Here is a 24,686-nt window from a genome sequence, read left to right on the forward strand (position 1 = left end):
TCACAGTTAAACATGAACTTGCTTGTTTGTGTTTTGCCATTTAGCACAAGCTAACACACAAACGTGTGGTAAACACTTAGCATTAACATGGGATGGGTGGGCGTGCCCAGCAACAGGTTATTTGCATGAAAGTAACGGAGCCCTTAAATGGCTCATTCTGAAAGGGACTGAAACTGACCCTTATCATGTGTAAAAAGAGGTATAATATCTCCCCTTTAAATACTGGTCATGTGTACACAGTCCTCTGTGATAATATTATAATAAATAGCAGTAACCTTAAAAACAGAAGCACAGTAGCAAATGAATAATAATAAAACCAATGATGGAACATATTGTGATTCAGATTCACTGACAAATGTTTACAGTGCTGCATACTGTAGGCTTAAAGTGATATTAAAGTGATATCATTTAAAGAGTAGTTATATGTACAACTTACAAGTCATAAAGGCCTATGTACACCAATTAGCATGGTGCTAACTGCAGGCGTAAATCATTTCACATTTATCACACTCTCCTCGAACCATGTGGAGGTGTTCAGTAAACTCTAATACACTTCATTATGTGGTTTACATACATTTCTCTTTTATATTTAACAGTTTATCTTCCCCCTATTTCCCACCATATCACAGCTGAAATTAGTATCTAGAGTTCACTTCTGAAGTCTAACAGTGTGTTCTATGTAGGAATGATTGGTTTGTTGTAACACGTCAAACATCCAACATGTCTGGTGTGATGGTGTGAAGTGTACTTTGGTACAGTGCCAGATCACAATTGGTCAGTTCAGTGTTACATTAATGAGATCTGCAACCAGTGGCCCTAACTTTACTGAACACTTTTCACTCCAGTGCACTATTCCAACAGGACAATGCTCTTCCACATACAGTACTGCTACCTCAAGCGCTGCCTTAAACATCAACAATGTGGGATAATATTGCACTTGCTATAACCACTCCACTCGCACCGCAAAATCTGCAGGAATATTCAACCGACATGGGGTGGATTAGGGACCTCTTTCACTTAACGTTGAGATTCTCGGCATGTTATGTTAACCTGCTTCTGTATATTGTGGCGTGGAAGAGGAAGGAAGACCCGTGAGACTCATGATGAATGCTCATAAGCTCTTTTATTAAACAGGCTTGCCACTCACTTGCAGCCTTTAACAAGACTAGGAGAGCTAAAACCATTCTACCCCAAATAGGCTACCAACAGAACCAAGTGACTAAACTCACTACTCACTTACTTTATGGTGAGTGCCCTAAACAGCACCCATCTGCATGGCCCCTCCCCATACCCTAGGTTACGGGGGAGGTACCAACTACGTAGGCTAGAGCAACACAGCACACATAGCACAACAGAACACATAAGACCACACACACAGAAGAACAGAAACATGCCTACAGGCAGCCACACACAACCCAGAGCCGCCACATAGCCCCCCTCCCAAGGGTCAGCCGTCCCGGCGACCCCACCAACCCAACACAAACCCCGTGTACAACAAAACATTTTTTTCTTTTTTTACAATCAGTCGCAAACAAAGTCATTAAGGCGGGCGGCCTCCGTGCCCGCGGCAGCCTGGAGGGGCCGGGCACGGCACCGCCTGCCAGCGGCTCCGAAGAGCCAGAGTTCAGATCAGGCACGAGGGCAAGGCCGGCAGGTTCCGCACCACCGTCCACAGTGTCCGACAGTCTCGGCCTATAGGGGGCCAGCCTATCACGGTGCACAATCATAGTGCGTCTGCTCCACCGGATCTTATACACCACCTCTCCCAGCCTGGACAGCACCAAGCACGGACCCACCCAGGCTGACTGGAGCTTCGGGCACAGTCCCTTCTTCCGCTGAGGGTTATATAGCCAAACCCTCCCCCCACTGCCAACGGGTCCCCAAAGCAGCTAGTGTCGTACGCACGCTTCTGCTTCTGCCCGGCAGCAGACTGGTTGGAGCGCGCTAGACGGTGCGCTAATTCCAGCGAAGACATAAGGTCCGAGACGAAAGTGGGCGGGTACGCTTCGGGTCCCGTCAGGAGGCGCCCCAAAAGCCAGGGAGACCGGCGTCCTCAGTTCGCGCCCGAACATAAGCAGAGCCGGCGTGAATCCCATCGTCTCCTGCACAGCGGAGCGACAGGCCAGCAGCACTACCGGCAGGTGCCTGTCCGAGTCTCGCTGGTTCTTGTCCGACACCATGGCCAACTGCGCCGCCAGCGTGCGGTTAAAACGTTCCACCAGTCCGTCACTCTGCGGATGAAGGGGCGTCGTCCTGGTCTTATGGATTCCCAGGATGCGGCAGACCTCCGCCATGACCTCCGACTCGAAATTTCTCCCCCGGTCGCTGTGCAGTTCTTCCGGAACCCCGAATCTGCAAAAGAACTCCCGCACCAGGATATCCGCAGTAGTGACCGCCCCTTGGTCCGGCACCGCGGCACACACGTCACAGCAGTGCACGAAGAGTTCCACGTTGGTTCTACACCCAGGCCAATAGAAGCGTTGCCTCAGGCGCTTCAGAGTTTTGGTGACACCAAAGTGCCCAGCCCCAGGTGACCCATGAACTCCCCGTAGGACCGATCCCCTAAGCGCCCGCGGTACCACCACCTGAAACACGCGCCGCCCGTTCGCCGGATCCTCCCAGGTATGGCACAGCACGCCGTCGGACAAACTAAAACTAGCCCAGTTGGAGCGCAACGCCTTAGCAATCAGGCCCAGCGGCACCACCTCCCCCCACGACGGTGTGACGTTCGCGCTGAGCGCGTGTACTGCCCACGATAATTCGCGATCCGCTCATTGCGCATCGCGGCGCTGCTCTACGGACACCTGAGCCACCCCGACAGCGCCAGTAACATCCAGTAACGGAGATTGCAGCGCAGCGCGCAGTCTCAGCAGATTTCTCCTCAGCACGAGCACAATGTTTGCAGTCGACAAAGCATCCGCGCTACTGTGGCCACGGCCCGGGCGGTGCACAACCTCAAAACGAAACTCCTGGAGTCTAGATAACCAGCGCACGAGTTGGCCCTCGGGCTCGCGGAAACGCATGAGCCACTGTAGCGAGGCGTGGTCGGTGCGCAGCAGACAGGGCACCCCATACACGTACGCTCTGAAATGTTTAAGGCTTTCGACCACTGCGAGTAGTTCCCGGCGCGTTACGCAATAGTTTCGCTCCGCCTTGTCCAGGCGGCGGCTATAGTACGCTATTACGCGCTCGGAGCCGTCCTGAACCTGCGACAGGACTGCTCCGAGACCGTGGTCGCTCGCATCAGTATCCACAATGAAACTCTCAGACACCTTCGGAGACGCTAGAATCGGAGCATTGCACAGGCGGCTTTTTAGCTCCTCGAATGCCCGCTCCGCCTCGTCAGACCAGCGGAAGTTCACACTAGGCTTAGTCAGAGCATGAAGCGGCGTTGCCACGTCCGCGAACCCCCTAATAAACCGCCTGTAATACGAGGCGAGCCCCACGAAGCTGCGAACCATTTTTGCATCTCGCGTGTGGGCCAGTCACGTACCGCCTACGTACCGAACCAAGTGACTAAACTCACTACTCACTTACTTTATGGTGAGTGCCCTAAACAGCACCCATCTGCATGGCCCCTCCCCATACCCTAGGTTACGGGGGAGGTGCCAACTACGTAGGCTAGAGCAACACAGCACACATAGCACAACAGAACACATAAGACCACACACACAGAAGAACAGAAACATGCCTACAGGCAGCCACACACACAACCCAGAGCCGCCACAATATGTTGCTCAATAAACATGACCACGAGTTACCCATCAGTCTATTCACTGTGTTCCAAATTATTGTGCAAGTGATATTTCACTTAGATTTTTCTAATGGTCAATGCAAATGACAGTCAGGATAATTTGTAAGCCATGATGTGTTAAGTATACATCCAATTTTATTGAACGAACCAATGATAACAGTCATTTTTAAATGACTTAATTCCACATCATTAAGCAGGCCACAAGTTTCAAGCCATATGGGATAAAAAAAAATATCTCTCGGCTGCTGAAAAGCGTGAAAAAGTGCAGTGGCGTGGACATGGTATGAAAATATTAGATATTTCATGAAAACTGAAGTGTGGTCATCATACTGTGAAAAGATTTGTGGCTAATTTAGAGCACAGATTGGGAAAATGAAGAAGGTTTTTCCATCCATCCATCCATTCATTGTCCACCCCTTATCTGAAGTCAGGTGGAGGGGGAAGCAGTCCTAGCAGAGAGCCCCAAACTTCCTTGCCCAATGCTAAATCGTCCAACTCTGACCAAGGGATGTCTAGGTGTTCCCATGCCAAAGTGGAGATATAATTGGTCCTAGGTCTGCCCGGTGGTCTCCTCCCAGCTGGACGTGCCAGGAGGAACACCTCCGTAGGGTGATCCTGGTGGCATCTTCATGAGGGGCCCGAACCACCTCAACTGGCGCCTATCAATGCAAAGAAGCAGCAGTTCTACTCCAAATCCCTTGCGGACGACTGAGCTTCTCACTCTAAGGGAGACCCCAGCCACCCTTCTGAGGAAACTCATTTCGGCTATTTGTATTTACCTCATTCTTCCGGTCATGACCCATTGCTCATGAGCATAGGTGTGAGTAGGATTGAAGATAGACCAGTAGATCGAGAGCTTTGTTCTTTTGCTTAGATACTTTTTCGTCACAACAGTGCGGTAAAGCAAACACAATACAGAAAAATGCTAATGGAAAATGGAAAAATGCTATTAGAAAGCAGCAAACAGGTATTTGAAGCTGTTGGTGCAAACCTCAAGATTTAGTATCTTTAAAGGCTTACTGTGGTGCATAAACCTACTATTCAGCCTCCCCTGACCAGAGCTCACAAGCAGAATCAGCTGCAGTGGATCCAGACATTAATAAAGACTAATTTCCAAACAGTCTTGTTTACAGATGAGTGTTGTGTAACCCTGGATGGTCCAGATGGATGGAGTAGTGGATGGTTGGTGGATGGCCACCATGTCCCGAAAAATTTGGTACGTCAGTAAGGAGGTGGGCGGAGTCATGTTTTGGGCTGGTATCATGGGGAGAGAGCTGGTAGCCTCTTTAGAGTCCCTGAAGATGTGAGGATGACCTCAGCAAAGTATAGAGAGTATCTGACTGATCACTTTTTACTCCATGGTACTAAAAGAATAATCGTGCCTTCCGTCGCAAAATTATCTTCATTCAGTGCACCATCTCATGTAAACCTATTGTCCACTGAACTGGTGTGCACTGAGGAGCACAGTGGGGGCTGAGCTGTCTGTGGAAAACCTGCATCAGGCTGAGGCTGAACATAATAACTCACTCAGGTTCCTCCAGGCCAGATAAAGATCCATCTGTCCACAAGACAGACCCATCCACAGTTTGTCAGCAAGAGATCAGCAATCAGCCTAAAACAGACCCAGACCACCTGTGAGCTCGTATCAGAGATTCATACAGCTCCAGCCAAACATCTTAACACATGAAATGTACAGTCATTACAGCTGAAAAATTGGACCATTTACGTTCTTACAAAAATTGCAGCTCTTTTTTTTTTTGGTACTAGAAGAACTTGGTTGGTGTGGCGCACTGGATAACATCATCTTTCCTAAAAACAACAGAGTTTATGTAATGTTGAATATGTTTGCACGTTAAAGAGTTATAGATTATACACAGGCCACATTTTACATTTCACAATGCTATATGTAGGACAAGTTTGAATATTGGAGCTAATCTTTTTACAACACAATTAAAATTAGAGCTAAAAATGGAGTTGTAGAGGTTCCTAATGGAGTTCTTTGACAATCACATGCAGTTCCAATATACTTAAGTCTGGAGATGCAGCTGGCTATAGTATAGCATCTGTGGCTCTTAAGACAGTGGCAGTATGTGAACAAGCATTGTCCTGTTGGAATAGTGCACCCGAGTGTGCATTCAGAACTGTTGCAGGGTCTCATTAATGTACTCTTGTGCTGTCATTGTGCCTGTAATAAAGATCAAAAGTATTTTGATCAACCAACATCATGACACCAGACCTTCTGGGTCATTCAGTAAAGTGTGCACATTTTAAAACTAGGTATTCACAAATGAACATTTCTTTAAAGTCACTGTACACACCCCATTTACCACATTTACTGTATTTTTTGCACTATAAGGTACACCGGATTATAAGGTGCACTATCAATAAACGTCTATTTTCTGGTCTATTTTCATACATAAGGTGCACCTGATTATAGGGCGCATTAAGCGACACTAGTAAGAAACAGGGGTGTCACCTTGTTTTCCTTCTAGTTCAGCAGGTCTTACCATTGGGTGGTGAGACCTGTAAAGCTCAGATAAGTTTTGTAAACAAAATATCTTTAAAAAAATATATATTTTTATGTCAAACGAGTGCTGGAAGTTAGTCTACACAGATTTCTCTCCTGAAAACTGTTTATTTGGGTGAGTGAAGCGCTTCTGTTTATTTAAAGTAAGCTTTGATTTAAAGATCATTTCCAGTGATTTTAGCTAGCAAATCATCCCACGTAATTTTTTTTTAACACAATAAACACACAAACTACAGTCCAATATACTCCCCTCGCCAGCCAGAGCTAGCGCTTAGCACGGTTAGCAACTAATGCTAATACTGCTCCAGCAGCACTAGCCAGGGTTGGGAACAGGTGTGCTGGATTTTTTAAAGGCTGCTTAGCTGAGAAAAGTGTCTCAGACTCCGACTACAAAATGACGACAGGACCTCTGTGGTCTAATAGGCTCTTGTTAAGGGGTTAGATGGTTCTGCTGAGCTGGTAGCACTGTGGCTGCACTACATCCCCATAGACAGTCACCTCAGACTAAGATCACACTTAATCTGTGCTCTTCACACTATGCATAATGTATAAATGCCGGCTCTGCCTGAGACGTGGTCAGAAGAGCTGGGCTATACAGAGTCGATTTTAAATTGTGCCTGATAACCTGAATCAGTCTCTATTAGACTAAACACGATCTGCATTATTAACCACGGGGGGAACAAGGTGGCCCACCGACGCAGATCTCTCACACTCCAGATTACTATTCTTTAGAGCTTTCTTTCTGTATGGAAATTACAGCCGTATCCCACCTCGTTCTGACTGATGAGACGAGCCAGACGCCTTTGAAAAGGTCGTTTGTTGGGTTTTAATGATTTATTAGGCAATTAGCATAACAAGAAATTAGATTTGGAATTAGTTTGATAACCGGTGCATTTCATGCCTGAGTGGTTATATCATGTGTTTAACCTACACATGATCTTCCATTAACATCACCAACTGTATAGAACTGTAGATGAGAATGAGAACAAGCTACGTGGGACAAACTGCTAGCTAATATCGCCCTGGCTTACCAGAACACTCAGGGTTCCTCACTGTTGCGCTGTCGGGTGGCATTAGCTTCTAACCATGGCTAGTGGTTAGCCACTAATGCTAATGCTGCTGCACCCAGCCTGAACATCTGTAAATCTAAGCTTACTGTTAATAAACGGAAGCACTTAGCTTAGCTTTACTTTCTTCCCGAGTAAAAATAAAGGTTGATTGATTGATTGATTAATTACTTAGCTTAAGAGAAACCTTATACCTTATAGTGTGAAAAATATGGTATGTTTCTTTAGAATAGCTAATGGTTGCTTTAGCTAGCATGTGATGCTAATGCTCACCGGCCAGTTAACAATCCCCACTTTCTTAATTATCATGCTGTAAATTAAAGCACAGGTAGAAAATCTGGTCAGCTGATCACAAATGTTTCTGGGGGATCATCAAGGATGCTGTGATAAGATTACAGTTTTACTACTAATATACTAAAGCTGTTTAGCACATCTGCTAAGATTAGATCTAACCCCATCATCCACCATTTGAAAGGTCGATTCTGAGCACTGAGGGTAACTGGTGGCTGTGTATTGTAATCAGATGGGGATCTGCTGGCTGGCGAGTTGGGTCCTGCTAATGCACAATTGGCTAGTATTCAGTGTGCTAACAGCACAGTAGTGGTGTAGGATGAGGCCAGTGTTGATGTGAGACGAGGTGGGTAGCCAGCGTGCTAACATTGCAGTAGTAATGCTGGAGGAAGCTGTTAGCAATGTTGGACGAGGCCTGCAGCTGCTGTGAAAGCTCACAGTTCTCCATTTCACATATAATATATTATTATTATATATTTTGACTCTATAAAATGAGTGCAGAAAGGCAAGACCAGACACATCGAGAAAACAACAGTAGCTGCCGTAATAATTACTATAATACTATTGATTCACTTCCTGATCCTGATTTAGCAACATGGTAAATAGAAAAAGAAGCAAAAGGACCACTCTGTCCTGACCAGTCCGGCATAGAACAGTACGACACACACTGAGTAACCACTAGGAGTTTACTGAACACCTTCACTCTGTTTCAGTGTGTGATGTTATAGGTGTACACAGGCTTTCATTATCTGTTAGACACATTAGCCTCTTAGCTCCACTACTAAATAACTAAGGGGACAGAGCATGATTTGTTTGACCCCCCACATTTGGTGTCATTTATATTTGCCACGTTGTAGCTTGAACACAGTGGGCAGTTTAGTGAGCAACATGTATAAACAGGTCTTTAGCTTGCAGAGCTGGTAGCTGTTGACTTTAATGGAAGCAGAAAGTCCGCAGGCGAGCGTTGGTGTCTGATATTTCATCCGGCCGGGCGTGAGGTCACTGCATATCTGCACATGGTCTGAAGGCAGATATAGATCAATAGGGACGGCTGATTAGAGATGGTTTATAGCGCTGCTGAGGCACAGAGTGTTCTTTTCTTTGTGTGAAACAATACGAAGAATAGCCTCATTTCTTCTTTTTTGACAGTTCTGGCTGTAAACCCTGACCCTGACTTCAGAAGCCAATCTGACCCTGAGAACTCGTGTTACTGCCAGCCATAACAAAACCATGCACACAAAACCATCGACTGCCTGTAGCATCAGAACTAGCAGAAAAAAAAAAACTCAAACTTAAAATCTTAAGTACATTTGCAATTACCTCGACTGTTTCATTATTATATTGGAACACTTTTTGTGTATTTTTTAAATCATGATTACTTACTCGGTTTTAAAAATAACAAATGGAATGAGACCAGAAGCAGAAGTTTGGGTATACCGTCCTGCACTTTTACAAAAAACCCTGTCAAGTGTTTACACATTTCTAAAGGAGTAAATAGTCGTTTCTAGTATGAATTGATTTTTAATAATTCTTCTGTAAAGACATCTAGATGGTATGCTGTTTACTTCCAGTATTTACTGGTCTTTAATGGAATCATATTTTCCACAACACAAGAAAAAAGCATGTCCCATCCGCCCTCATGCTGGCGATATTGGCGATATTTTTTTAGGTGGTGATATTTTCTTAAATATAACTGCCTAAAATTTAAAAAGTTATCATTCCATAGAATTCATTTCCAGATGCCATTAGGATTGTTCCTTTGAACCTCTGAACCTCTAAATTTTGTGTTGAGAAAGCAGCAAAGGTTTTTTTTTCGATGACTTTTCGCTGCACAAGTCTGATTTATGCTGGCTACACCTCATTAAATTAGAGCACATTATCATTAGCTGCTAACCGCGCTAAGCTCTTTCACCGTTCAGAGGTGAGTATTATCGGCCTGTAGCCTCCTGCTAACCCCGGCTACCACTGCTGGAGCAGCATTAGCATTAGCCGCTAACAGAGCCCTCATTCGTTGTTCAGAGTTTAGTATATCAGACTGTAACCTATGTGTGTACCATGATAAAACAAGCTACGTGGTACGAAACTCTAGCTGATATCACCCTGGCTAACCGGAACACTTAGGGTTCCTCAGTGTAGCGCGGTTACACCCAGCCTTAGGGGAAGTAAACGCAAGCAATTTACTCACACAAAAAAACGTAAATCTGTGTAGATTAACATCCAGTGCTTGTTTGGCTTTAAAAGAAAATGTTTTTTTTTTTAAAAAGTGGTAAGACCTGCTGAATTAGAAGGAAAACTTGGTGACACCCGTGTTTCTTACTAGTGTTGCATAACGCGCCTTATAATCCAGTGTGTCTTCTGTATGAAAATAGATGTTTAATGATAGTGCGCCTTATAGTCTTCCAAGAAACAACAACTTAAAGTCTTGATCATTATGTTGTTCAGCAGACTCCCACTGCAGCTGTACTGCTAATGCATTCTCTTTGTTCTCAGTTTTAAAATCCCTATACATGTGCTTACTCAGCACTCCAGCTCTCATACCACATGTTTCTCTCTCTCTCTCTCTCTCTCTCTCTCTCTCTCTCTCTCTCTCTCTCTCTTTTCTTCACCCTCTCTCTCTCTCTCTTTTCTTCACCCTCTCTCTCTCTCTCTCTCTCTCTCTCTCTCTTTTCTTCACCCTCTCTCTCTCTCTCTCTCTTTTCTTCACCCTCTCTCTCTCTCTCTAAACAGAATGGTCTGATGGTTCCAGTGACAGAAAGCTGCCCAAGTCTTAACTGCTCAGTGAAGGAGCAGATTTTGCCGGAGAACAGGTGTTGCAACGTCTGCAGAGGTGAGTGTGTTCTGCTGATCTGCTCTGCTTATGATGAGCACCCTCCTGAAACACCAGCGCCCGCCCCCCCGCTCACTTGGAGCATTTTCTTACTCTGTTTGGTTTGGTTTCACACAGGCATAAACCTAATTGCACCAAAATGCTTCCCAATAAATTACGTGAGCACATCGTCTCCTCTGATTGGTCAGAGCTGTCTGGCGTCGGAGCAAGAAAGTAGTGAGAAGATAATGTGTTCCAGTGCGTAAAACACACTCGCGTGGCTGCGAGCAGTGAACGCTGAACATACTGCGTGTGTAAACACCATGGAGCAGCAGAGAGGGCATTTTTCATGTTTAATCTGTATTCTATGTAATGATTTGGCTGCATTGTAAACAAGGTGTTCTCCTTAATGTGCTCTGTTAGGTTGATTGATAGAAGTGTGTGTTTACAATGGGAACTCATTGAACATTGACAATAAAACACACACAGATTCATATTTCCTGAAATCAGAAATTGTGGAATATCCCGGTATTTTTTTACATTTATTGGGAAACGCAGAGCGGAAACCTTTTCATTCGTCCATCAGAAACTCGCCTTAGAAACGCCGCATCCATCTCAACCTTATCTCCTCCACAGCAGGACAGGCCATCCTTCATATTCTCCTGTTTGCTCAGTCAGGTTCACAGACATTTCAAAGAGACCTATGTGTGTGTGTGTGTGTGCTTTATACTTCATATGTATTTGCATGTGTGTACCGCTGAGTTGTTTCTGCTTTAAGCTGGTGCTGGGTCTGGTGCTGGGTCTGGTGCTGGGTTTGGTGCTGGGTTGGTGCTGGGTCTGGTGCTGGATCTGGTGCTGGATCTGGTGCTGGATCTGGTGCTGGGTCTGGTGCTGGGTCTGGTGCTGGGTCTGGTGGTGGGTCTGGTGCTGGGTCTGGTGCTGGATCTGGTGCTGGGTCTGGTGCTGGGTCTGGTGCTGGGTGCTGGGTGCTGGGTCTGGTGCTGGGTGCTGGGTGCTGGGTGCTGGGTCTGGTGCTGGGTCTGGTGCTGGGTGCTGGATCTGGTGCTGGGTCTGGTGCTGGGTGCTGGATCTGGTGCTGGGTCTGGTGCTGGGTCTGGTGCTGGGTCTGGTGCTGGATCTGGGTCTGGTGCTGGGTGCTGGTGCTGGGTCTGGTGCTGGGTCTGGTGCTGGGTCTGGTGCTGGGTGCTGGGTCTGGTGCTGGGTCTGGTGCTGGGTCTGGTGCTGGGTGCTGGATCTGGTGCTGGGTCTGGTGCTGGGTGCTGGGTCTGGTGCTGGATCTGGGTCTGGTGCTGGGTGTTGGTGCTGGGTCTGGTGCTGGGTGCTGAGTCTGGTGCTGGATCTGGTGCTGGGTCTGGTGCTGGGTCTGGTGCTGGATCTGGTGCTGGATCTGGTGCTGGGTCTGGTACCTATTTTCCACCAACGAAGTGCTGATGCTGGAGCCGGAGCCGGTTCCTGCAAACCTGTGAACCTTTTAAGAACCTGCCCGTGTTTCCACTGCTCTAAGGAGTCACTCACTACGTATGTGAATGTGGGCGTAAACAAAAGTCGGGGGGCGATTTGAAAACAAAATGGTAGAACCCGAGCTCCTCTTGAAACTTGTGCTGTTCTCCTCGGTGGACCGCTGATTCATTTTCATTCATTAAGCTGCTTCTGCGGCTCTTAGCTGTGAGTGGAGGTGAGGTTTGTAAACAACTTTGCCCCGAACGCCCCGCCCTTTGGCCACTCGCATCACAGGTTCGCTGGTTCCAGACCAGCAAGATTGTGGAGCCAGAACAGAACCGGCTTTTCTGGCCCAGAACCTGTGATTTTGCTGTGGAAACCTGGCACTAGCACCGGCACCATGCCGGTAGAAAAGCTCTCTGGGTCTGGTGCTGAGTCTGGTGCTGGGTCTGGGTCTGGTGCTGAGTCTGGTGCTGGGTGTGGTGATGGGTCTGGTGCTGGTGCTTGTTCTGGTGCTGGGTCTGGTGCTGGTTCTGGTGCTGGTGCTGGGTGTGGTGACGGGTCTGGTGCTAGTGCTGGTTCTGATGCTGGATCTGGTGCTGGATCCTGGGTCTGGTGCTGGGTCTGGTGCTGGGTCTGGTGCTGGGTGTGGTGACGGGTCTGGTGCTTGTGCTGGATCTGGTGCTGGTTCTGGTGCTGGATCCTGGGTCTGGTGCTGGGTCTGGGTGCTGGGTCTGGTGCTGGGTCTGGTGCTGGGTGTGGTGATGGGTCTGGTGCTGGTGCTTGTTCTGGTTCTGGTGCTGGGTCTGGTGCTGGGTCTGGTGCTGGTTCTGGTGCTGGTGCTGGGTGTGGTGACGGGTCTGGTGCTGGTGCTGGGTTTGGTGCTGGGTCTGGTGCTGGTTCTGGTGCTGGTGCTGGGTGTGGTGACGGGTCTGGTGCTGGTTCTGATGCTGGATCTGGTGCTGGATCCTGGGTCTGGTGCTGGGTCTGGTGCTGGGTCTGGTGCTGGGTGTGGTGACGGGTCTGGTGCTGGTGCTGGATCTGGTGCTGGTTCTGGTGCTGGATCCTGGGTCTGGTGCTGGGTGCTGGGTCTGGTGCTGGGTCTGGTGCTGGTTCTGGTGCTGGTGCTGGGTGTGGTGACGGGTCTGGTGCTGGTGCTGGGTTTGGTGCTGGTTCTGATGCTGGATCTGGTGCTGGATCCTGGGTCTGGTGCTGGGTCTGGTGCTGGGTGTGGTGACGGGTCTGGTGCTGGATCTGGTGCTGGTTCTGGTGCTGGATCCTGGGTCTGGTGCTGGGTCTGGTGCTGGGTCTGGGTGCTGGGTCTGGTGCTGGGTCTGGTGCTGGTTCTGGTGCTGGTGCTGGGTGTGGTGACGGGTCTGGTGCTGGTGCTGGGTTTGGTGCTGGTTCTGATGCTGGATCTGGTGCTGGATCCTGGGTCTGGTGCTGGGTCTGGTGCTGGGTCTGGTGCTGGGTGTGGTGACGGGTCTGGTGCTGGATCTGGTGCTGGTTCTGGTGCTGGATCCTGGGTCTGGTGCTGGGTCTGGTGCTGGGTCTGGGTGCTGGGTCTGGTGCTGGGTCTGGTGCTGGGTCTGGGTGCTGGGTTGGTGCTGGGTCTGGTGCTGGGTCTGGGTGCTGGGTCTGGGTGCTGGGTCTGGTGCTGGTTCTGGTGCTGGTTCTGGTGCTGGGTGTGGTGACGGGTCTGGTGCTGGTGCTGGGTTTGGTGCTGGTTCTGATGCTGGATCTGGTGCTGGATCCTGGGTCTGGTGCTGGGTCTGGTGCTGGGTCTGGTGCTGGGTGTGGTGACGGGTCTGGTGCTGGTGCTGGTTCTGGTGCTGGTGCTGGTTCTGGTGCTGGATCCTGGGTCTGGTGCTGGATCCTGGGTCTGGTGCTGGGTCTGGGTGCTGGGTTGGTGCTGGGTTGGTGCTGGGTCTGGTGCTGGGTCTGGGTGCTGGGTCTGGTGCTGGGTCTGGTGCTGGGTTGGTGCTGGGTCTGGTGCTGGGTCTGGTGCTGGGTGCTGGGTTGGTGCTGGGTCTGGGTGCTGGGTCTGGGTGCTGGGTCTGGGTGCTGGGTCTGGTGCTGGGTTGGTGCTGGGTCTGGTGCTGGGTCTGGTGCTGGGTCTGGTGCTGGGTTGGTGCTGGGTCTGGTGCTGGGTCTGGTGCTGGGTCTGGTGCTGGGTTGGTGCTGGGTCTGGGTGCTGGGTCTGGTGCTGGGTCTGGTGCTGGGTCTGGTGCTGGGTTGGTGCTGGGTCTGGTGCTGGGTGTGGGTGCTGGGTCTGGTGCTGGGTCTGGTGCTGGGTCTGGTGCTGGGTTGGTGCTGGGTCTGGTGCTGGGTCTGGGTGCTGGGTCTGGTGCTGGGTTGGTGCTGGGTCTGGTGCTGGGTCTGGGTGCTGGGTCTGGTGCTGGGTTGGTGCTGGGTCTGGTGCTGGGTCTGGTGCTGGGTTGGTGCTGGGTCTGGTGCTGGGTGTGGGTGCTGGGTCTGGTGCTGGGTCTGGTGCTGGGTTGGTGCTGGGTCTGGTGCTGGGTTGGTGCTGGGTCTGGTGCTGGATCCTGGGTCTGGTGCTGGGTCTGGTGCTGGGTCTGGGTGCTGGGTCTGGTGCTGGGTCTGGTGCTGGGTTGGTGCTGGGTCTGGTGCTGGGTCTGGGTGCTGGGTTGGTGCTGGGTCTGGTGCTGGGTCTGGTGCTGGGTCTGGTGCTGGGTTGGTGCTGGGTCTGGTGCTGGGTGGGTTTGCTCAGTTCTTCATCTTGTGCTTGTGATTTCTCTTTTATGTAGAAGTCTGTGCTTGGCCCGGTTGGGGCCGCTGTGCTCAGGGACAATATGGAGCATGTTTTTGATAAGAGCACACAGAGCGTCTGAGATGAAAGAGGTTACAGCTGGATACAGTGAGTGAAGGTGAAAAGCTACAGCAGATCGGAGCAGAAATGCTGAAGCAGGGCGCGGTTTTATGAAATAAACTGATTTTTAGCAGCATGTTAATATTTATATCTCTTAAAATGAATATATTTCTGCTGCTCATTCAGTCAGGAGAATACAGATATCTGCCCGGTCTGAAAATAAACCAGAATCAGTAATATTTATACCAGTAACCAAATGAAAAATGTGAGGAATAGTAGACTCTAGATAATGGATTCTACATTCTTTGTTGTATATGGTATTTTCTTTAATTAACCAGGAATAATGACATGCTTATCTACATGATTATTCCTCACCTCTCTTAGAATTAAACATACTGTGCCTTTAAAACTGAGATAAACTGCTGTAGGGTGAATGGGTGGAGATATGTAGCTTATATTCAGACCGGCTATAACAAAAAGTGCAAAGAACACCCAAACGTAGTGGGTGTAATATATGCTGTATATATGCTGCGGTTTTATTTATCCTTTAAATCAGTGTTTTAAGTCTCTCAGCTTCAGCTGGAGGTTTTCAGGTTCTCCTGCAGCATCGCTGGTGTGAACGCTGTAGTAGCGGCTCATTAGCGAGTGCAGGTGAAATGTGAGGTGTGGAACAGAGTGAAGTGGTGTGTGGAGCAGGTGAGGTGAGTGTGGATGCTTTGTGTTGTGGGTTGAATCAGGACTTGAGTACACAGCGGAGTTTAAAAGAGACGGGAAACTGCTGCCATCTGCTTTGAAGGCTTTTCTAAGATGTTGCTCTTGTCCTCGGGGATTGAGGAAGGCTGTGATTTAGCAGAGTGCTCGCTGGTGATGCTCGTATACACCGGCGTTCCGCTGTTCTCTTAATGCCAGGCTGATTCCCTGGAGTGCGGGAGGGAGTTCAAGAGGCTGTTTTCACTAGACTCTGAGAAAATCTGACTAAAAGCTGAAAATGAGTTCCAGTTATAGTGAGAACTGTGAGGAACCAGGGTCCAGGTTTATATCTGAGGGTATGTTCAGAGGTCAGAGTTATGGAATGGATATGATCAGCGGAGGTCCACAACTGAGTATCTTGTCTTTATTAATTTACTTAAATATTTTAATAGCGTGTACCATTTCTGTTTTTTGAAACTACACTGCATTAAAAAAAAAATGTATTGTAAAAAGAGTTGTAATACAGCTCTGGAAAAAAATTAAAAATAAGACACTTAAAAACGATGAGTTTCTTTGATTGTATATATATATAATCAAGAGGAAGATGGATGATCACAAACCATCAAATAAAGCTGAACTGCTTGAATTTTTGCACCAGGAGTAAAGCAGCATAAAGTTATCCAAAAGCAGTGTGTAAGACTGGTGGAAGAGAACATGATGCCAAGATGCATAAAACTGTGATTATGGTTATTTCACCAAATATTGATTATTTCTAAACTCTTAAAACTTTAAGAATATGAACTTGTTTTCTTTGCATTATTTGAGGTCTGAAAACTCTTAACGTTTGTTATTTCAGCATTTCTCATTTTCTGTAAATAAATGCTCTAAATGACTATAATATTTTTATTTGTAATTTGGGAGAAATGTTGTCTGTAGTTTATAGAATAAAACAACAATGTTCATTTTACTCAAACATAAACCTATAAATAGTAAAATCAGAGAAACTGATTCAGAAACTAAAGCAGTCTCTTATTTTTTTTTCAGAGCTGTATATTTATATTATAAAGTCAGACATCCCACCTCTTCTGCAAGTTACTGTCTGTTTGATATAAGTGTTTGCAGGGTGGGATGTCTGTAATGATGGAACAGGTATTTATTTCTTTATTTAAAGCTAAATTTGTAATTTCACTGCAAATGACTGCAACTGTTCAGCTCTGTGGAGAAGTTTTTATTTGTTGATTTATTTTTTATAGGTGAAAATACAGGGGTTGGACAATGAAACTAAAACACCTGGTTTTATCCGAGAGGTGTCACTCCTTTGCACCTCTCGGATCACTACTTCATGAAACTCAATATTCATATTTCGAACAAACCCACGGCTACTCCTACTATGCTCTCGTTCCGCCGAAATTTACGAGATATCTCAGCAGACCAGTTCTCCTCGCTGGTGACTGACAACATGCCTCCACCAGGCTCATTTTCATCACTCAATGTAAATGATGCCACCGATACACTCTGCTCCACACTAAGCTCCTGTTTGGACAACCTCTGTCCTCTTACATCTCGAGCCATTAGCTCTAGCAAACCGCAGCCATGGCTAAAAAATAACTCACTGAGGGAACTACGTTCCAAACTCCGAGCTGCCGAAAGACAATGGCATAAAAACCAAAAACTACCAACTGCTCCTGACTTCCTTCTCAGCCACCATCACGACTGCTATCATCACAATTTATCACAATAAATTCAGCTCCCTCACAGACTCCCAGAAAATATTTGCAACTTTCAAATCACTACTGAACCCTCCTCCTCCTCCTCCTCCGGCTACATGCCTTACGGCTGAAACACTTGCATCATTCTTCACTGGGAAAGTGGCAGCTATCAGCAACCAGTTTACTGATGCACAATGTAGCAGTCCTACTACATCCTCTACTGCCCGGTGTCCCTCCACCGAAGGCGTTGCTTTCTCCTCGTTCGCTCCTCTCACTGAGAACGAGACACTGGCTCTCCTAACACGTAGCCGTCCTACTACGTGTCCGCTTGACCCAATCCCTTCAGACCTTCTGCAAACCATCGCACCTGCAATCATTCCGGCTATCACTCACACGATCAATGCCTCTTTAACTTCTGGTGTATTCCCCACTGCTTTCAAACAAGCACATGTGACACCACTACTTAAAAAGCCTTCTCTCAACCCCGCCCAGGTTGACAACTACAGACCGGTCTCACTGCTACCCTTTCTCTCTAAAACACTAGAAAGAGCAGTTCTAAATCAGGTCTCTGGCTTCCTCTCCCAGAATGACCTCCTGGACCAGAACCAATCTGGATTCAAAAAAGGACACTCTACTGAGACGGCTCTGTTGTCTGTGACTGAAGCGTTGAAAACTGCCAGAGCTGCAGGACAGTCCTCAGTGCTCATTCTGCTGGACCTCTCGTCCGCCTTCGACACGGTCAACCATGACTTCCGCCTAACTATACTCTCAAACATGGGGATCTCAGACAATGTGCTGTCATGGTTCAGATCATACCTCACTGGGCGCTCGTTCAAGGTGTCGTGGCAAGGACAGCTGTCCTCAGCCCGATCCTTATCCACTGGGGTTCCCCAAGGTTCGGTACTGGGACCCCTTCTCTTCTCCATATACACTGCCTCTCTTGGTCAGGTTATCCACTCACATGGTTTTTCCTACCATTGCTTTGCTGATGACACCCAGCTATACCTGTCGTTCTCACCTGAAGATCACTCAATCTCTGCACGGATATCGCAGTGTCTCTCTGACATATCCTCATGGATGAAGGAGCATCACCTTCAATTAAATCTCTCAAAGACTGAACTTCTGGTCATACCAGCAAAACCATCTTTTCAACACAACTTCTCTAAAAGCATCGACTCTCTCTCTCTCTCACCGACAAAGGCTGCTAGGAACCTGGGTGTCATGGTTGATGACCAGCTCTCCTTCCCGCACCATGTGGCCTCAGTTGCTCGATCCTGCCGCTTCGCGCTTTATAACATCAGGAAAATTAGACCGTTTCTGACGCAACAGTCCACCCAACTCCTGGTACAAGCTGTGGTAATCTCACGCCTCGACTACTGCAATGCCCTGCTAACTGGCCTCCCGGCCTGCGTAGTAAAACCACTCCAAATGATCCAGAATGCAGCAGCACGTTTGGTCTTCAACCAACCAAAACGGGCACATGTCACCCCGCTGCTCATTGAGCTCCACTGGCTACCAGTTGATGCTCGCATCAAATTCAAAGCTCTTACAATCGCCTACAAGGTGATGACAGAACAGCTCCTTCCTACCTGCACTCGCTCCTGAAGGCTTACGCTACCTCCCGCCCGCTGCGCTCCTCCAGTGAACGTCGCCTCGCTTTACCAAACACTCACACAAAGCAATCCAGACTGTTCTCATACAGAGTTCCCCAATGGTGGAACAAACTACCTTCCACTACCAGATCAGGAGAATCTCTCGCTATCTTTAATAAACTCCTGAAGACAGAGCTCTTCAAAGAGCACTTACTCTCCTAACACCTCTAACTAACTACCTTCTACTACCAGATCAGGAGAATCTCTCACTATCTTTAATAAACTCCTGAAGACAGAGCTCTTCAAAGAGCACTTACTCTCTTAACACCTCTAACACACTAACTACTTCTAACCCCATTTCCTTCTTCCCCTCCTTCACTTCTCTATCCCTTTATTTCCCTTCGACCTCCTTTAAGCCCTATCTAAAAATGGGTTATCTAAATTCCTATTACTTTGTACTTCATTATTGTAAGTCGCTTTGGACAAAATGAAATGTAATGTAATGTAATGTAATGTAATGGTTTTAGAGCACAATAATTGATTGTGGTGACGGACAGTTCTGGTGGAAACAGGAGAGTTGAGGTGCACATTGAATTCTGCGTGATTTGATCAGCCGTGGTTTTATGTTTGTTGGATACAATCCGGGTTAGCACCCGAACATCCCTTTCAGACAGCTTCCTCTTACAGCGTCCACAGTTAATCCTGTTGGATGTGGTTGGTTCTTCTTGGTGGTGTGCTGACATTACCCTGGATACCGTGGCTCTTGATGCATCACAAAGACTTGCTGTCTTGGTCACAGATGCTCCAGCAAGACGTGCACCAACAATTTGTCCTCTTTTGAACTCTGGTATGTCACCCATAATGTTGTGTGCATTGTAATATTTAGAGCAGAACTGTGCTCTTACCCTGCTAATTGAACCTTCACACTCTGCTCTTACTGGTGCAATGTGCAATTAATGAAGATTGAACACCAGGCTGCTCCAATTTAGCCATTAAACCTAAAATCCCACACTAAAATGACGGGTGTTTCAGTTTTATTGTCCAACCCCTGTGTGTCACACCATCCTTTAAACCAGGATTTCTCCACCTGTGTTGCATGGACAACCTGTGGTTTTTCATAAAGTATATCAGATAAAGTGAGGCAAAAAACATTGCTGTTCCTGTACATTATCTGCTCGTGCACCTGGCTCTTACAGGGAATGGCAAGAGACACACTGATTATTTTATTTCAAGTTACGGCCAACACACACCAATGATTAATTAAGAAACAGTAAAAATTACATGCTCTTTGTGTGTTTTGAGCTACGTAAAATGTACTTTTCCTGTCTTTTAGATAGTAAAGACATAGTAAAGACACTCTGACACTGGTTGGTGTGATGCAATGGATAACACCACTGCCTGCCAGTGAGGTACCATGTGAGAGACTCTATAGAATTTGGAAACGTTCCATAGGGTTCTGCATTATCTATCCAAACATGTAACTCACTGTCCATTTCCAGTGACAATTGCACTTCATTTCCCCTGCCAGCACACCTTCAGCACTGTCCTGATGACACTAAAGCATATTACTATGGTGGCCTGGCTGTCTGATGCAGAACATCTGAAAAAAAAGAGCTTCATGAAGACCAAGGAACACAACAGGCAGCTCCGAGATACTGTTGTGGAGAAGTTTAAAGCCGGAATTGGATACAAAAAGATTTTCCAAGCTTTAAACTTCTCAAGGAGCCCTGTGCAAGCCATCATATTGAAATGGAAGGAGAATCAGACCCACTGCAAATCTACCAAGATCCGGCCGTCCCTCTAAACTTACAGCTCAAACAAGGAGAAGACTGATCAGAAATGCAGCCAAGAGGCCCATGATCACTCTGGATGACCTGCAGAGATCTACAGCTAAGGTGGAAGAATTTGTTGACAGGACAACTACAAATCATGCACTCCACAAATTTGGCCTTTATGGAAGAGTGGAAATGAGAAAGCCACTGCTGAAAGAAAGATATAAGAAGTGCTTTTTGTACAGCAAGCATGTGGAAGAAGGTTCTGTGGTCATATGAGACCAAAGTTGAACTTTTTGGCCTAAATACAAAGTGCTTTGTGTGGCTAAAAAGTAACACAGCTCATCACCCTGAACACACCATCAACAGAGTGAAACATGGTGGTGGTAGTATCATGGTTTGGGCCTGAGACTGGGACGGAGATTTATCTTCCAACAAGACAATGATCCAAAACATAAAGCAAAATCTAGAGTGGAACGGTTCACAAATAAATGTATCCAGGTGCTTGAAAGGCCAAGTCAAAGTCCAGACCTGAATCCAATGGAGAATATGTGGAAAGAGCTGAAAACTGCTGTTCACAAACCAACACTCTCCATCCAACCTCACTGAGATTCAGCTGTTTTGCAAGGGAGAATGGGCAAAAATTTCAGTCTCTCGATGTGCAAAACTGATAGAGACAAACCCCAAGTGACTTGCAGCTGTAATCACAGCAAAAGGTGGTGCTGCAAAGTATTAACGCAAGGGGGGAATAGTATTGCACGCCCCACTTTTCAGTTTTTTATTTCTAAAAAAAGTTTAAAATATCCAATAATTTTCATTCTACCTCACGATTGTGCCTCACTTGTTGTTGATTTTTCACAAAATATTGCAATTTCATATCTTTATCTTTGAAGCCTGAAATGTGGCAATTGTACTTGCTGCTGAGGAGTACAAGGACATCACAGGTAATGAAGTCTACCCCTGCAGGTTGGTGAAAAACCCCATGTTCTGTGTCTTGGTGCCTCGCCTGACAGGAAAGTGAGTGACTGTAGTGCAGCGCCAACTTATGAGGTTCTGGAAATCAAGTGTCCAGACAAGGACAGTTTTAAAGACTGTGCATACTTGTACTAAGTACTACTCCCAGATGATTGGGCAGATGGGCATCTCTGGTAGGACATGGTGTGATGTCTTTGTCAGGTGCTAAAAGGACCTGAAACATGTGTGTAATTGGCCGCAGTTGCTTGGTTCTGCCGCTTTGTGCTTTGCAATATCAAACAAATTCGACCATTTCTGACACAACAGGCCACCCGACTACTGGTCCAAGCAGTGGTCATCTCATGCCTTGACTACTGCAATGCAGTTCTAATGTGCCTCCCAGCTTGTGTGTAGTAAAGCCACTACAGATGATCCAGAACGCAGCATCTTGCCTGATCTTCAACCAGCCAAAACGGGCATTACACTGCTCACTGAGCTTTCCTGGCTACCAGTTGCTGCTTGCATTAAATTCAAAGCTCTTACGAAGGCCTACAGGTGGTGATGGAACAGGCTTCCTCCTACCTCACTTGTTTCTAAAGGTCTATGTTACCTACCGGCCGCTGCGCTCCTCCATTAAACGTCGCCTCACTTTACCAAACATTCACACAAAGCAAATCCAGACTGTTCTCATACAGAGTTCCCCAATGGTGGAGCAAACATCCTTCTACTACCAGATAAAGAAACTTTTTAATAAACTCCTGAAGACAGAGCTCTTCAAAGAACACTTACTCTCCTAACACCTCTAACTAACTACCTTCTACTACCAGATCAGGAGAATCTCTCACTATCTTTAATAAACTCCTGAAGACAGAGCTCTTCAAAGAGCACTTACTCTCCTAACACCTCTAACTAACTACCTACTTCTAACCTCATTTACTTCTTCCCCTCCTTTCCTCCTCTATCCCATTATTTACCCTTTGGTCTCCTTTAGGCACTGAAAGTTTTTGTCTTGAGCTTATATGTCCTCTATTGTTAATGTACATCTTTATTTATAAGTCACTTTGGATAAAAGCATCCACTAAATGTAATGTAATGTAATTTGTACTTCACGCCTAAAGATCGAGAGAACATGAAATCCAAAATTGACATTTATATTTTAGTTATGTCCTGTCTGATTTATACAACAAAAGTAATTAAAAGATCTAATAACTTTAATAAACAAGTGATTTATTAGTTTAAACTTGTTCTTCTCATTGAAATTCTGGCTCAGATTAAAGATTTTTAAAAAATTATACAAAATGAACTGTAAAACAGTCAGTCATTGTCATTCATTATGTCCCACATTATAGCCAGTCATTTTAGATTAAAGTGACACCATTCAAGTAAAAAAAAAATAATTGTATCGCTGGAGGAATCTTAGGCTAAAATGACACATAGATAGACAGACAGACAGACAGACAGATTCTCACTTTATGTATCCCGAAGAAAATTTAGGCATCCAGCAGCAACAACACAATACAATAAGAAACACATTCAAACATAAATTAAAACACAGAAGAATAGAAAATATATAAGGGTGTAAAAAGCTTTCTATACAAGGTAAAGATCTATCTGTAAACGGAGCAGTGCAGTAGATGTTGCTAATTGTCATTAAATAATTAACAGAGCAAAGTGCAGTGTGCAATGACACTGATTATGAAAGTGACTGATGTGCCATAGAAATATAAATAGAAATTAAAATATTTATATGTAACAAATATAGTTCTGTAAAGTGAATATGTGAATACCCAATCATGAGTAAAGTGTACTTGAATGTAAGTGAGGTTGGGGAAGTGTTAATATAAATAGTAATTAAGTGGTTGAGTAATAATGTCCATGTGGTGTGACTAGATTAAACTCAGTCGGCAGCAGCATCCCGTCCCCGATGTCCCAGAGTCTGTCTGTTGTGCAGCTCTGTGACAGCAGTCTGCCACTGAACACACTCCTCTGCTTCATGATGGTGGTGTGAAGTGGGTGACTATCATTATTCATGATTGAAAGCAGTTTATCCAAAGTCCTTCTCTCAGCTATTGTAACCAGAGAGTCCAGCTCCATTCCAACCACTGCCCCGGCACTCCTGACCAGCTTGTCCAGCCGTGATGCATCTCTCCTCTTCATGTTGCCTCCCCAGCACACCACAGCGTAGAAGAGAATGCTGGCCACGATTGATTGGTAGAACATCTGCAGAAGCTTCTTACAGATGTTAAAGGACCGCAGTCTCCTCAGGAAATAGAGCCGGATCTGTCCCTTCCTGTACAGGGTGTCTGTATTTGTTGACCAATCCAGTTTGTTGTCCAGCTGCAGACCAAGGTACTTGTAGGTCTTCACTGTCTCCACATCAACCCCCTCGATGGTGACTGGCTGCAAGGGTGGTCCAGACCTACGGAAGTCCACCACCATCTCCTTGGTCTTGGATATGTTCAACTGCAGTTGGTTCAGTCGGCACCAAGCAACAAAGTCATCCACCTGTCTCCTGTACTCCTCCTCCTGACCACCCTTCACACACCCAACGATGGCAGTGTCATCCGAGAATTTCTGCAGGTGGCACATCTCAGAGTTGTACTGGAAGTCTGATGTGTAGAGAGTGAAGAGGAAGGGGGAGAGCACAGTCCCCTGTGGTGCTCCAGTGCTACTGACCACAGTCTCCGATGTGCCGTCAGTGAGCCTCACGTACTGTGATCTGCCATAGGAGGAGGTTTTCTACAGAACAGAGCCCACTAGTGTCATGATTAATATATATATATATATATGGGTAAATATTTTAAATATTTGAGGGATATTATTTAATCCTTTTAATAGCACACTCAACATGAATACGAGGTTTGGCTATTGCTTGTGTCTGGCTCACCTCATCTGGGCTGAAATAATAATAATGAAAGCGTGGGATTACATGGGAGATATTTATTTCAGAAAGAAGATCTGTGATGAGAAAGCCTTTATTGGCTATGATGTTAGGAGATCTCAAGGGAGTTGTTGTAATCTGGAAAGCCTGTGTAAAACATGATGCTCTTATCATCAACCTGAAATCTTGAAAGTAGGAACTGCTTGGATTGTAACTGAGATATTAGTGCAGTCTGATTATTAGAGGTATTGAGGATTCTTCTAGTTGTTTCTTCAGTGACACAGGGAGTTCAGCATGATCATGATCAGGATGTGGAGGGACCATCTCTTCACTGGAAGTGCAGGGGAGGAAC

General features: G+C 46.5%; 1 protein-coding gene across 1 annotated transcript in view; it reads left to right on the forward strand.

Moving 5' to 3' along the window:
- LOC103038855 (protein kinase C-binding protein NELL1) overlaps nucleotides 1-24,686 on the forward strand; it is a gene marked incomplete at its 5' end in the record, with an annotated part of 349,348 nt that overhangs the window by 105,912 nt on the left and 218,750 nt on the right. The window contains one exon of the mRNA XM_049473634.1: nucleotides 10,367-10,466. Coding sequence (XP_049329591.1) covers nucleotides 10,367-10,466 — 100 coding nt within the window. The remainder of the gene's footprint in view (nucleotides 1-10,366; nucleotides 10,467-24,686) is intronic.

This window comes from Astyanax mexicanus, unplaced genomic scaffold (genome assembly GCF_023375975.1).
Source record: "Astyanax mexicanus isolate ESR-SI-001 unplaced genomic scaffold, AstMex3_surface scaffold_41, whole genome shotgun sequence".
Classification (NCBI taxonomy): domain Eukaryota; kingdom Metazoa; phylum Chordata; class Actinopteri; order Characiformes; family Acestrorhamphidae; genus Astyanax; species Astyanax mexicanus.